Genomic DNA, 13,124 nt, shown 5'->3' on the forward strand with positions numbered 1-13,124 from the left:
AAGTTTCAGCCTGATGTTATATGCATACAGTCTGAACGTTATCTTCGGGGGAAACTGCTGCAAAATAACATGGTTTGGGTTATATAACTACTACTTAAGAGATCAGTACTGGGACAGGCCTCCTAATCCTTGAATTCAGGTGTGTCATGTCAGGAAAGCTCCTGTGGGTGTAATGTGTAGGTGTCCCAATACTTTTGTCTATATCAGGGGTGTTCAAACTACGGCCTGCAGGCCATTTAGAATCGACCCTCTGCACATTCTAAAACTATAATAGAATACGGCCCACAAATTAAACTTCTGCTGGTCTTATTTTGTACTTCTCAAATATATATGTTCAGATATATTAATGAGCCCAATTTAAAATACATTCAGTCATTTAGAATTTAAAACATGTTCTAAGAAATCTGAGTTCATAAAAATCCCCAAGAACTCTTTTCTATAACCAGCTTGAAAAGTGACCTTCATGTTTCCTCTGATTCTCAGCAATCTGAGGCTCTGTTTTAAGGAATGAGCTGCTACAGAATAAATGAACCCCTAAAGACAGACGGGATGTAGGCTGTTCTTTTCTGAACATGTTTCCAAGTATTGTGCATTATTCCCCTACATCTGAATTCTTTTGCTAACTTATAACTGAACGTATGAGACGATATTCACCTCTATGAGGGGCCCAGCTCTCTGTATATTCTTCTGTATGTGGCCCTCGGTGAAAAACGTTTGGACACCCCGGCTCTATATAGTTTATATATGCAACAAAAGTACTTAAGATTAGGATTAGGGAAAACTGGGTTTGAGTTTCAATAACTGTGGAGTAAAGTTTGGAAAGTGCATTCCTTTTTTTGTAGATCAAGGTATGAAGAGAGTTTGAGAATGGCTAACCCTAACCCTAATTTTGACAAACTGGAATACTAGTCAACCAAATCAACAACATCCCACCGGCAGACAGACACTTTCTAAGAAAGGGGAACATCAGACACAATCCAAAATGTCTTTGACACAACATCAGTTGAATAGAGAGGAAGCACAAGAACAGATACTGCAGCCCACTGGGCGATACACAGAAATGAATACTGGATCATCAATCTGTGACTCAAAACCAAAAAGGCGTTTTACAATAAAAAGAATGACCATGATTTCCTGACTCCCGATTCCCTGGGAAATTAGAAATATTGACACCTCTGTTATAGTCATTATTTTTAAAGGAATCACTTGGACTTCAGAGGCTCCTGCTCCCTGGTTCAGTCGGGTACATCAGCATGGTGAGCGGTACGCCCCGTCCTCCACACTGCGCTGTAGGGAGGGGTTAGGGTGGTGGCGGTTTCTTCTCGCTGTGATAGTACTGCTGCAGGAGGAAGGCTCGCCCTCACATAACCACATGTACAATCTCGCCCAGAGAGAGGAGGGTTGCCTTATATTGCCCAGATTGAAACACTGACAAACCCCATAAATAAGTGTAAGTACATGTCAGTGCAAGATCTATACATCTGCAGCATTAAGAACTGGAAGTTTGTCTTCAGTAAAACAAAAAAATGCGGATTTCTTCCAATTTTTCTTCCTTTGCAGCCGAATGATGGAGCATTGAAACTGTGAAATACGAGTTGACTTTAGATTTTAAATAGTAACACAACATGCATAAAGCTAGTGTATGTTTTGGTGATTTGCTGATCAGTCTTTCAGTCCTGTATGACTCGCCGTGGATCTCCCTGTAATAACTGTGTTTGAGGACACCTGTCGTCGCACTGAGGACATCAGAAGCCCACCAGTCAACACACCGTGAGAGCCACTGTTCCCTGAGCTTCCTTGGCAATGTCTTTCATATCGTTGTCCCAATGCTTCAGACTGTAAGACAATATGATTGAAATTCAAGGTAGCAGGAGCCTGGGAGTTGATGATTCCACATTAGAGGCTTGCAGGGAGTTGGGGTGGCGAAGCTTCTGTACAACAAGGCACCGAACCAGCCTATTAAAGCTTCTCAGTGGCCAATTGTAATAGACTTTGAATTGTGTTGGGAGGCTTCCAAGTGGGATTGTGTATGAGCGAGAGAAAATCCTGCCTTGGTAAACAAATGTTGCATCATTTCCATCTGTCGGAGTGTGTCATTGTAGTACTTTAGCTGACACTTTTTCATATTCAGAGTGAGTTACAGTGAGTGAGCTTTGAATACAGAAGATTGCAGGGAGCTAAAAGCAACGAGTGCAAGAGTCAGTGTGTCAATGCATCCACAGTGAGTTATGTAATCATGCAACCCATAGAGCCGGTGTGCAGGAAACAAGCAGAATAGTGGATTTAAAAAAACCTATAATCAGACCTGCACGTTTTCAGGTCCGCAGTATAATAACTACAGCAGTGTGAAAATGTCACGTACAATTAGCATGTTGAAAAAGGACAGAACGCATGCTGAACGTGGCCATCTAGGGTCTGACCCTAACCCTTCTTGCATTTTGGGCCTTTTGGTTAATTGCAGTGTGCGTAAGAAGTACATGCTGCCAGGATATTTGCACTTCTGTTAGGTTTGTGGTTTCTAAACTGTCAACAGATAAAGCTCTTTTCACAGCCAGAGAGTAGTTCCACATTTTCAGGAGTAGCTGTACGTGAGAATGTCAATAACAAGCTAGCCAACAACATCCTCTCTGACCCAAACCATGTTCTGGATATGACGTGATGTCTTACTGTTGTGCACGTTCATAAAGAATAGAACAACAGCAGGAGAGCGCACGGTGCAAAGTCTCTGGAAGTCTTCCACGACGAGGGGAGCTGATTTTAGGACAATTCGACCGCAACCGGGGTTTATCCAGCCTTTGGATTTTTACAGCTAGTCTTCTGGTTTGTGCCACACCGCTCTCTCCTCACACAGCTCTACATTTACAAGTGAACAGATAGATATATTTTAAAAGGTTGCCATGACAACTCACAGCGGGGGGAAAAGAAGGAATGCAGTATCAGTGGTTCAGCCGGACAAAAGTAATAAACACCTCAGTGGTGTACAGGATACCGGAGCACAGACTGATCCATGTACCCTCCCTTTTATCTGAACGGGTACATTAGATAGCTCCTTCCATCAAGTGGTATAATCACTGTTCTGTGCACTCAAAGAGTCCTTCAGGACCACCAGGAATCCTTTCACCTCCCCTTGAAACCCAATACGGTTGAACTTTCATACAAGCGTGAAATAAGAGCACTATTTCTGGTCAGTATTGTCATCTGAAATGTAGTTCTCCACAGAGATCTTCTCTCCAAAACAATCCGACCCACAGATTAAAACGCTGAATGAAGAAGTGTCCTTTGCTCTTAGGTTGCTGCTAACGTTTGCTCTGCTTGTTCCTATGATAACACAAGATCTAGGCAAGTAAAAAGCACCGGGATCTAACAAGTGCAGTGCATAAATGTGACTTCAAACTTGATAAAAAGTCCATCTGTGATATCTTATGGTAGAGAAATTCATGCAAAGAGATACGACTATGGGGACCGACCGTCCGCAGGTGGGACAGAGTCGGCTTTTGTGGGATAATGTCGAACACGGATGCTGAGAGGTTCTTAAAATGTCAGAAATAATCTCATTTTAAACCATGAGTGTATAAATAAAGCCCAATGATGTCAATGGTGAAGAAGTATACAACTCCCATGATCAACAAACTCTGGGTTGATTGGGAGACTCTTAACCGGCTTCACACACACGAGTAAATAATTGCCCAGACTGTTTTTAGTTGCAACTCTTTGTCATATCTTCCAGCATATTTCACGAGTGCATCTTGGTAGCTTGTGCTGTTTTGTGCCAGTACGGCTGAACACACACAATTAAGGCTGGGGACAGGTCGGCGAGGCCTTGACCCCGCCCACAAATGTATTGATTTATTGACATAGCACACAGCCAATATCTCAATGCGTTCTTCAAAGCATTGGGCTAAAAGGCAAGTGTAAGAAAGGCTACTATCAATCAAATGCATCACCTCAGTTTGCAGGACGCGGGACCTTTCAAGTTTTAAACACATGCTGAGTATTCACGCACAAAACGGGACACCTGGCCACCCTAACTCAACAAAGTATACAGCAATGGTCGAGTCATTTCTTTGATCATTTCAATAAACGTTACCTTTAAAACTTTTCGTAACTCAGCTTCCCTTTCGGTCCCGCTCCCCATCATCCCCTCGCTCAACCCCACGGCCTCCATCCACCAGCTGTCAGACGGACAGACAGATGGGTGGAAAGCAAGAGGGAGGAGGTATGGCATGGATGGAAGGGAAGCAAGAGAGAGAGAGGTGTGACCCATATAGCGGAGCCGGGAGTATTTTTAGAAGAAAGTGTCCTAATTGGCAAGCCGCTGGGAGAGCAACAGCACTGCTCTGGTTCCCTACTCCTTGTCCTTCACCTCCTCAACCTTCACTTCTCCTTGGTTTTCTCCTGCAGCCACTTCCTCGGGTCCTCTTTCACCTCCTGGAATCTGTCTTTTCTGAGACCTTCCTCCCTCTTTCTGCTGCCTTTCCCTGCTCCTTTTTTCTACATCAGTGCCTCAACCTTTGACTCTCCACTCTGGTGCTCTCTCAAGGTTTCTCATCTTCAACTTTTTAGCTACTCTGCCATCTTTCTTCCAACTCTAACTTCCACTCCTAGCCCTCCTTTCTCTTCTGTCCTCATTGGTGACCCATCTTCCCTGGTTGTTCTCCTTACATAAAGCTAAACAGTCTGCTTACTGACGGCAGATACAGACGTGTTCTTTCATTTATATTACGTCTGATGTTTGTAGATCAACCATGATGATATGGCAATGCTTTTCAGGTACGCCTTTGGACTTCAGTACAAAAGTAAACACTGCAAAAAATGTGGTTTTCATTGGGGAACTTTAAGAACAAGTAATGAAGTAAAACAAACCAGAAAGGAATGAGCATTAGGATCACGCCCCAACCCAATCATACACACATATTTGGAGAAAACATTCAACTATTAAAGCAGTTTTTTTCTGGGTATGTCCTTTATATATCTCAAGAACTAGTACAGTTGGTAGTGGGAGTGCAGCGTTGAATTGGGATTGGCCAGATGGTGATGCTCTAACAACACACTTTACATAATGGAGACTAACTTTTAAATCTCAAGTCGTGGAAACAAAAAAGCTTTTGCATCCATAGAGGTTCGACCGTTTTGAATTGTGTCCAGCTCGTTTTTTTTTTAGACTTCTCCAAAACATCGTCAACAATCGTCACCAAATTAGGTGCAGAACATCTCCTGACCAAGATGGAAAACAAATATAATGTTTCGTTGTTTCCTGAATGCTATTAAAACCACATTTGATAGATATACAATGTTGAAGCTAACGGGTCAATTGGTGGCACTGTAGCAGGACCCGTCTTTGCTTGTTTGTGCGACTGTCCCCTCACATCTCTTGAGAACTGTTTTATTCACAAATCAAATCTACTTCACACTTGACTTGACAATCAGCCATACCACAGTGCTTAACAAAACTGCAAGCAGCACTTCTGAGGTTGAATCAATTCCAGTCATACAGTCTTTCAAAACGTCCATGCACACTGAATGGTCCTGCTCCGCAACAACTGTTCAAGCAGGAAAAACCAGAGGCAAAGGAATCATCCCGTCTAAACTGGGACTGCAGCAGGACTGTAACTCTGGGAGTATGGAAGTGTGGATGGATGGGAGCAAGGACTTACGTAGGAAGTACTCGGAAGCATCTGCCTCATAGTCAGCATCCTCCGGGAAGTGATCTATCTGCTTACACATGCCTTTAAAAGAACCTGTGAGAGAAAAAACACATGAATATACAGAGTTATTAATATCGTCAGAAGTCAGAGCCCTTTAATTATTGATTTGACACGAGAAAAAGTGTGCTGTAGTTCCTTTATAGTCCAACATTAGCCTTCTTTAGCTTAGCGGTCGTGACGTGAAGTCATGTGACCGTGCTGTAGTTCCTTTATAGCCCAACATTAGCCTCCTTTAGCTTAGCGGTCGTGACGTGAAGTCATGTGACCGTGCTGTAGTTCCTTTATAGCCCAACATTAGCCTCCTTTAGTTTAGCGGTCGTGACGTGAAGTCATGTGACCGTGCTGTAGTTCCTTTATAGCCCAACATTAGCCTCCTTTAGCTTAGCGGTCATGACGTGAAGTCATGTGACCGTGCTGTAGTTCCTTTATAGCCCAACATTAGCCGCCTTTAGCTTAGCGGTCGTGACGTGAAGTCATGTGACCGTGCTGTAGTTCCTTTATAGCCCAACATTAGCCTCCTTTAGCTTAGCGGTCGTGACGTGAAGTCATGTGACCGTGCTGTAGTTCCTTTATAGCCCAACATTAGCCTCCTTTAGCTTAGCGGTCATGACGTGAAGTCATGTGACCGTGCTGTAGTTCCTTTATAGCCCAACATTAGCCGCCTTTAGCTTAGCGGTCGTGACGTGAAGTCATGTGACCGTGCTGTAGTTCCTTTATAGCCCAACATTAGCCTCCTTTAGCTTAGCAGTGGTGATATGAAGTCATGTGACCGTGCTGTAGTTCCTTTAAGCCTAACGAAATCCCGTCCTTATATGTGATGATTATTGTGTAAGTTTACTATCATTTATTTGACACAGCCCTTTCCTTCTGCTTTAATCCAATTCCAAGTCCAAGAATTCACTTGTTGTCGAGGAACTGGTGTTGTTCGACGTCTGGATTAACCTTTACAGATGTGTCATACCTGCCGCACTCTATGACAGATACATGAAAGAATAAAAAGGTGAAGCTGGGCAGGAGGATTGTAAAGGTGGCGTGGATCTACACAAAGACTGGTGACAAATGGATGACGATAAGCAAAAAGGAGAAGGTTAGCTGCAGCATTCAAGACAAAGAAAAGAGGAAGAGAGATTTGTCATGAGCTTTGGAGGAAACACATCACAGGAGAGGAGGAAGAGGACGGGAGGAGCTTAATCTAAACGCCTCGACAGAGCAGGTGGGAGTGAGCGGAGGAGAGAGGGAGCAAAATGCAAATGAAAGAGAGGAAGAAAGGACGGCTGATAGTCCCGCTCATTAAGAAGAATTGCCTGTGTGTGTGTGTGTGTGTGTGTGTGTGTGTGTGTGTGTGTGTGTGTGTGTGTGTGTGTGTGTGTGTGTGTGTGTGTTTAGCTTGGTTCAACTCCAGTGGTAATTGTATGCCCTCCCAAACCACTGCAATTAAATGGGCCCTTGTTAATTGGCTATTGGAGGACGAAAGGCTAGTGTCGGCTTTCAAATGGGCACCGGTTACACACACACACACACACACACACGCAAGCACACACACACACACACACACACACACACACACACACACACACACACAGTGAGATATTTTTGCGTTTCTTTATCATGACCACAGATTTTCTTCCCAAAGCTCAACACACAGGACAGGACTGATGACAGGACTGGAGAAGAATCCTGTGTCATATTTACATATCTTTAATCCACTGCAGCAAACACTCAGACGAACAACGTGTGTCTCCTCAGGTAGACCTTTGATAACAGACATTAAAAGATATTTCACCAGGAAGCGGCTCGGAAACCTCTCAGCGTTGTGCAGAAACTCTTTCATCATGTTCTGTCTGAGCTGTGTGTCCAAGTTATGCTGCTCCCTGAGAGGACTGTGAGGATCAACAGCGCCTCACATTACCACGGACTCTTCGGTTTGGTGCCATTTGTTGTGCAAATCAGTGCAGGAATCAGTCCGGAGACCTGGAAATGACTCAGCTTTTTTAGCACTTCCTGTCTTCTTGTGTGGAGGTCAATGGTCTTCTGAATGGATGAAAATAAGCTCTGTGGTTAACGCCAGCTGAAGAGATGTTAAAGTTTGGTTCTACGTCACAAAATACCCCCAATCTTCTCTAGCATTCGTCAGACAGGTGGATGCCACTGGACCACCGTCAGGCACATTATCACACGGATGTGACCTGTTGTAATTAGCATGTCTTATGTCCCTTGGTTTCCTGCTCCTCTGTATAAACGACGGGGTCAGATCTTGTAGCAAAAAGCTGCTGCAAACATCTGCGCCTTCAGCTGGCAATAAGATTGATTCTGTTGAATGCTTTACACTCTTTATTAAATAACACAACTTTGGTTTGAAGCTTGTTTGTAGATGTGTTCCTTTCTAACCAGAAGGTGAGAAGTGTGGAATCGAGTGTCTAAATGAGACGCAAAATAAAGACATTTTTGAGATCTCTCCTGTCTGAATCTTCGTAAATGACTGCTGGTTTCATCTCAACCTACGGCTTTGGTGTTACGAAATATTCAAAATGGTGTCCGAAGTGGTTGCTAGGAGATGTGCAACGGAGAAGACTCTGTACATCCTCAGTTGTGATTAAGTGACTCCTCCAAATGAACATCCAACATTACTGTATGTCAACCAAGTCAATTTGCATTCAATGCCCTGTAGTCACCCCCCCCCCCACCCCTGCAACACATGCCCACCCACGCTGCAGCACAAGCAGCACATGTACTCTGGAATTGCCTTTTCCTTTCCTGCTCTCTTCTATCGCTCCCTCACATGCATACATGTGCATGCACCCCGAGGACATGATTCCCATTTGAGCTGAGCTCAGCTCCTCCTCCTCCTCCTCCTCCTCCTCCTCCTCCTCCTCCTCCTCCTCCTCTCCCTCTTTATTTTTTCCACGATTCAAATGAAGAGGACGCTTTATTGTCTTGACAGAAATGAAACATCGACCATTACGTCATTATCTGAGATGCACTGGTATCAAAAGATTACTGGAAACAAGACGTTAATGGATCCAAGCCCTATTCTGCGTCTCTACTTTAAAGAGTCCTCTCCTGCTGATGTTCAGGTGTATATCAGTATGTAGCGTCTCTACTTTAAAGAGTCCTCTCCTGCTGATGTTCAGGTGTATATCAGTATGTAGTGTCTCTACTTTAAAGAGTCCTCTCCTGCTGATGTTCAGGTGTATATCAGTATGTAGAGTCTCTACTTTAAAGAGTCCTCTCCTGCTGATGTTCAGGTGTATATCAGTATGTAGCATCTCTACTTTAAAGAGTCCTCTCCTGCTGATGTTCAGGTGTATATCAGTATGTAGAGTCTCTACTTTAAAGAGTCCTCTCCTGCTGATGTTCAGGTGTATATCAGTATGTAGAGTCTCTACTTTAAAGAGTCCTCTCCTGCTGATGTTCAGGTGTATATCAGTATGTAGAGTCTCTACTTTAAAGAGTCCTCTCCTGCTGATGTTCAGGTGTATATCAGTATGTAGAGTCTCTACTTTAAAGAGTCCTCTCCTGCTGATGTTCAGGTGTATATCAGTATGTAGTGTCTCTACTTTAAAGAGTCCTCTCCTGCTGATGTTCAGGTGTATATCAGTATGTAGAGTCTCTACTTTAAAGAGTCCTCTCCTGCTGATGTTCAGGTGTATATCAGTATGTAGAGTCTCTACTTTAAAGAGTCCTCTCCTGCTGATGTTCAGGTGTATATCAGTATGTAGAGTCTCTACTTTAAAGAGTCCTCTCCTGCTGATGTTCAGGTGTATATCAGTATGTAGAGTCTCTACTTTAAAGAGTCCTCTCCTGCTGATGTTCAGGTGTATATCAGTATGTAGCTTCTCTACTTTAAAGAGTCCTCTCCTGCTGATGTTCAGGTGTATATCAGTATGTAGCGTCTCTACTTTAAAGAGTCCTCTCCTGCTGATGTTCAGGTGTATATCAGTATGTAGTGTCTCTACTTTAAAGAGTCCTCTCCTGCTGATGTTCAGGTGTATATCAGTATGTAGTGTCTCTACTTTAAAGAGTCCTCTCCTGCTGATGTTCAGGTGTATATCAGTATGTAGAGTCTCTACTTTAAAGAGTCCTCTCCTGCTGATGTTCAGGTGTATATCAGTATGTAGAGTCTCTACTTTAAAGAGTCCTCTCCTGCTGATGATCAGGTGTATATCAGTATGTAGTGTCTCTACTTTAAAGAGTCCTCTCCTGCTGATGTTCAGGTGTATATCAGTATGTAGAGTCTCTACTTTAAAGAGTCCTCTCCTGCTGATGTTCAGGTGTATATCAGTATGTAGAGTCTCTACTTTAAAGAGTCCTCTCCTGCTGATGTTCAGGTGTATATCAGTATGTAGAGTCTCTACTTTAAAGAGTCCTCTCCTGCTGATGTTCAGGTGTATATCAGTATGTAGCGTCTCTACTTTAAAGAGTCCTCTCCTGCTGATGTTCAGGTGTATATCAGTATGTAGTGTCTCTACTTTAAAGAGTCCTCTCCTGCTGATGTTCAGGTGTATATCAGTATGTAGTGTCTCTACTTTAAAGAGTCCTCTCCTGCTGATGTTCAGGTGTATATCAGTATGTAGAGTCTCTACTTTAAAGAGTCCTCTCCTGCTGATGTTCAGGTGTATATCAGTATGTAGTGTCTCTACTTTAAAGAGTCCTCTCCTGCTGATGTTCAGGTGTATATCAGTATGTAGTGTCTCTACTTTAAAGAGTCCTCTCCTGCTGATGTTCAGGTGTATATCAGTATGTAGTGTCTCTACTTTAAAGAGTCCTCTCCTGATGATGTTCAGGTGTATATCAGTATGTAGAGTCTCTACTTTAAAGAGTCCTCTCCTGCTGATGTTCAGGTGTATATCAGTATGTAGAGTCTCTACTTTAAAGAGTCCTCTCCTGCTGATGTTCAGGTGTATATCAGTATGTAGAGTCTCTACTTTAAAGAGTCCTCTCCTGCTGATGTTCATTAAACACACCATTACAAAAACAGGTGATCTAAGTTTTCTTTCTATGTGATTTCCATTCATCCTCTTTAGTTCAGGGTCCTGGTTTTGTTTCCGGAGGTGCATTGTCTCACTGTAATTGAGACACTTGAATGCAACATCATTAATGTAATTAGCAACACCTGTGCTGTGGCAAGTCCAAACGACCGCAGTGAAAAGGTCTTTGTATCGCAGCTTTAACACGCCAACACACACACAGGTGTTGTCGGGTGTCAGGAGGGGATTACACACAGTCAATAAACTTTATGGGAATCATAAAGGGAGAAGTTATCCGACCTAACAGGTGCAGTAACACGGACCGAGGGGAAGGACATGTCCGTTTAGCACCATCTGTTACGCCGACACCTGGACGAGGACTAATCAGGAGGCAGTGGAAACACCTGAGTGGGTAAGAGCTTCATGTGAACTCACTGATACGCACAAATTAAATACAGATCTTCGTAGGGATGTTGTTGCTTTTGAAAAAGATGGAATAATCATCTTGGAGTAAAAACAGAAACACCTTTTAGAGGAACGAGGAACTTCTTCCCCTAACTAAAGATCTCCTTGTGTATACTTTCCCCCTCAGAGAAAACTAAAACCTCCTCTTGATTTGAGAACTCAAGACAGGACAAGACAAGCCTTCCTTTTATAAACATCTGGGCTCAACAACCTTGTGTTTTTCTTGATAAAAGTCATGCCTTTGGGCTTTCTCTACTCCAACAATAAACAATTGGAAGCTTTTTAATCTTCAGCGACATCAACCAATCTTAAGATCACACAGGAACACACCTTTCTGTCTGTAATACCATTTTAACACCAAATTAAGAGCAGATTTGCAGAGAAAGTCGACTCCAAACAGCAGATTTCTCATTGTCATTCAGCAAGTATTCCTTTCTGGGTTTTGCTGGTGTGTCCCTTTCCTCATTGGTGTTGGTGTGACGTGATGTCTAACTTGTAGCATGATTTAAGTTATGCTATGCCGTGTTAAGAGATGTATAATAAAGCTTCAGTGTTTGTCCTTCATTACGGCTCTTCTGCTCCGTCTGTGCGTAACATTTACTTTATATTTCACAGTTTCGGATTGTCTTTGAGTCGTAGCACCTTGATGTTACCTCTCATTTCTCCGCCCTGGAACTGGGAACGTTTTGTGACGCAAGAAAGAAAATATAATAGTAAATAAACTGCAGGTGAACTACTAAAGTGAAGGGCGACCTTACAGTAACTGCAACCCGGGCGTCATGATTCCAACACTAACAAACATCGGACTTTCTTCAAATTTCTGAAATTTCTGGATTTTTTTCCAAATGTCGACTTTTAAACATTTCCAATATTTCTTTTAAACTTATCCCTTTTTCCTAAAGATGTCCAACTACTTGTCATTATTCTAACTCCTTCTTCATGTGGCCCAAATCCTCTACTTCTACAAATTCACTCTTTTTGTCTCCCAATGTCTGTCCTTTTGTTTTTCTCTTCAAACTTCAGATGTTTTTCTCGTCATTTCGACTTTTTGGAATTTCCTAGTGTTTCTCCAAGTTATTCATTTTTTATTGAGATCTGTTTTTCTTTTCTGAAATGTTTTCTAAAAGTCGACTTTTAAAAATGTGCGATACTTTTTTCTAATTGATAAATTTCTCCTAAAATTTCTAAACTTTTCTTTAAAATCTGCCTTCTTTTCTAAATTTCAACTTCAACTCCTTCTGCATGTGGTCCTCATCATCTTCTTTTCTAAATTCACTCTTTTTATTTTATTTTCAAACTTCAGATTTCTTTTCCAAATTTCAAATTTTTTGAATTTCCGGTTATTTCCTGAAATGATCTTTTCCTAAAAATAAATGGTAAGTAGTAACGTCAGCGTTCCCAGTCAAATTTCAACTGGAAACCCTGAGGTCGGACTTCCTTCTTGGAAACTCTGAGATACCTCTCCATACCCGAGATCGGATTTCAAAGTGGAGTCCGTGCATATGAACATTGAGAGAACCCTTTGATCATCAACCCGTGCTGCTAACACTCGCTAACCCGAGGTGATGCTAACGCTGTAAACTACAACTTTACTGCAAGTGACCATCTTTTTCCCACTTGTGCTACTGGAACACTTCCAGTTCAGACCTCCATTGGAAATGGAAAGCAGCATTAATGACGATCGTAAACTCAGTCAATGGGAAAATGGCTTTACTGTATGAACCCCCCATCAGAAACCTCCCTCCCCCCAGTCCTCATAAGGAGGTGCCGCTCTTAAACCACATATCCAGCTTAAGCATGAAGCGGATACTGTTATTCTGTGACCAACATGCACCTCAGGGGTCAGCAGGGATCTGTCACCCACTTATCCTCACAGCGTGAAGCCCCCCCTACCCCCCTGCTGTCATGAGCCAATCATAGACCTGCGTGTCGACTCGTGCCCGTTAAGCACAGCAGTGTGATGAAACACTAGCGTCCTTTTATGAAG

At 42.7% G+C, this 13,124-nt stretch overlaps 1 protein-coding gene across 1 annotated transcript in view; it reads right to left on the minus strand.

Annotated features, from left to right (window-relative positions):
- LOC134862768 (voltage-dependent calcium channel gamma-2 subunit-like) overlaps positions 1 to 13,124 on the minus strand; it is a 52,935-nt gene that overhangs the window by 10,213 nt on the left and 29,598 nt on the right. Inside the window, exon 2 of the mRNA XM_063880848.1 lies at positions 5,655 to 5,738. Coding sequence (XP_063736918.1) covers positions 5,655 to 5,738 — 84 coding nt within the window. The remainder of the gene's footprint in view (positions 1 to 5,654; positions 5,739 to 13,124) is intronic.

The sequence above is a fragment of the Eleginops maclovinus genome, chromosome 4 (assembly GCF_036324505.1).
Source record: "Eleginops maclovinus isolate JMC-PN-2008 ecotype Puerto Natales chromosome 4, JC_Emac_rtc_rv5, whole genome shotgun sequence".
Lineage (NCBI taxonomy): Eukaryota > Metazoa > Chordata > Actinopteri > Perciformes > Eleginopidae > Eleginops > Eleginops maclovinus.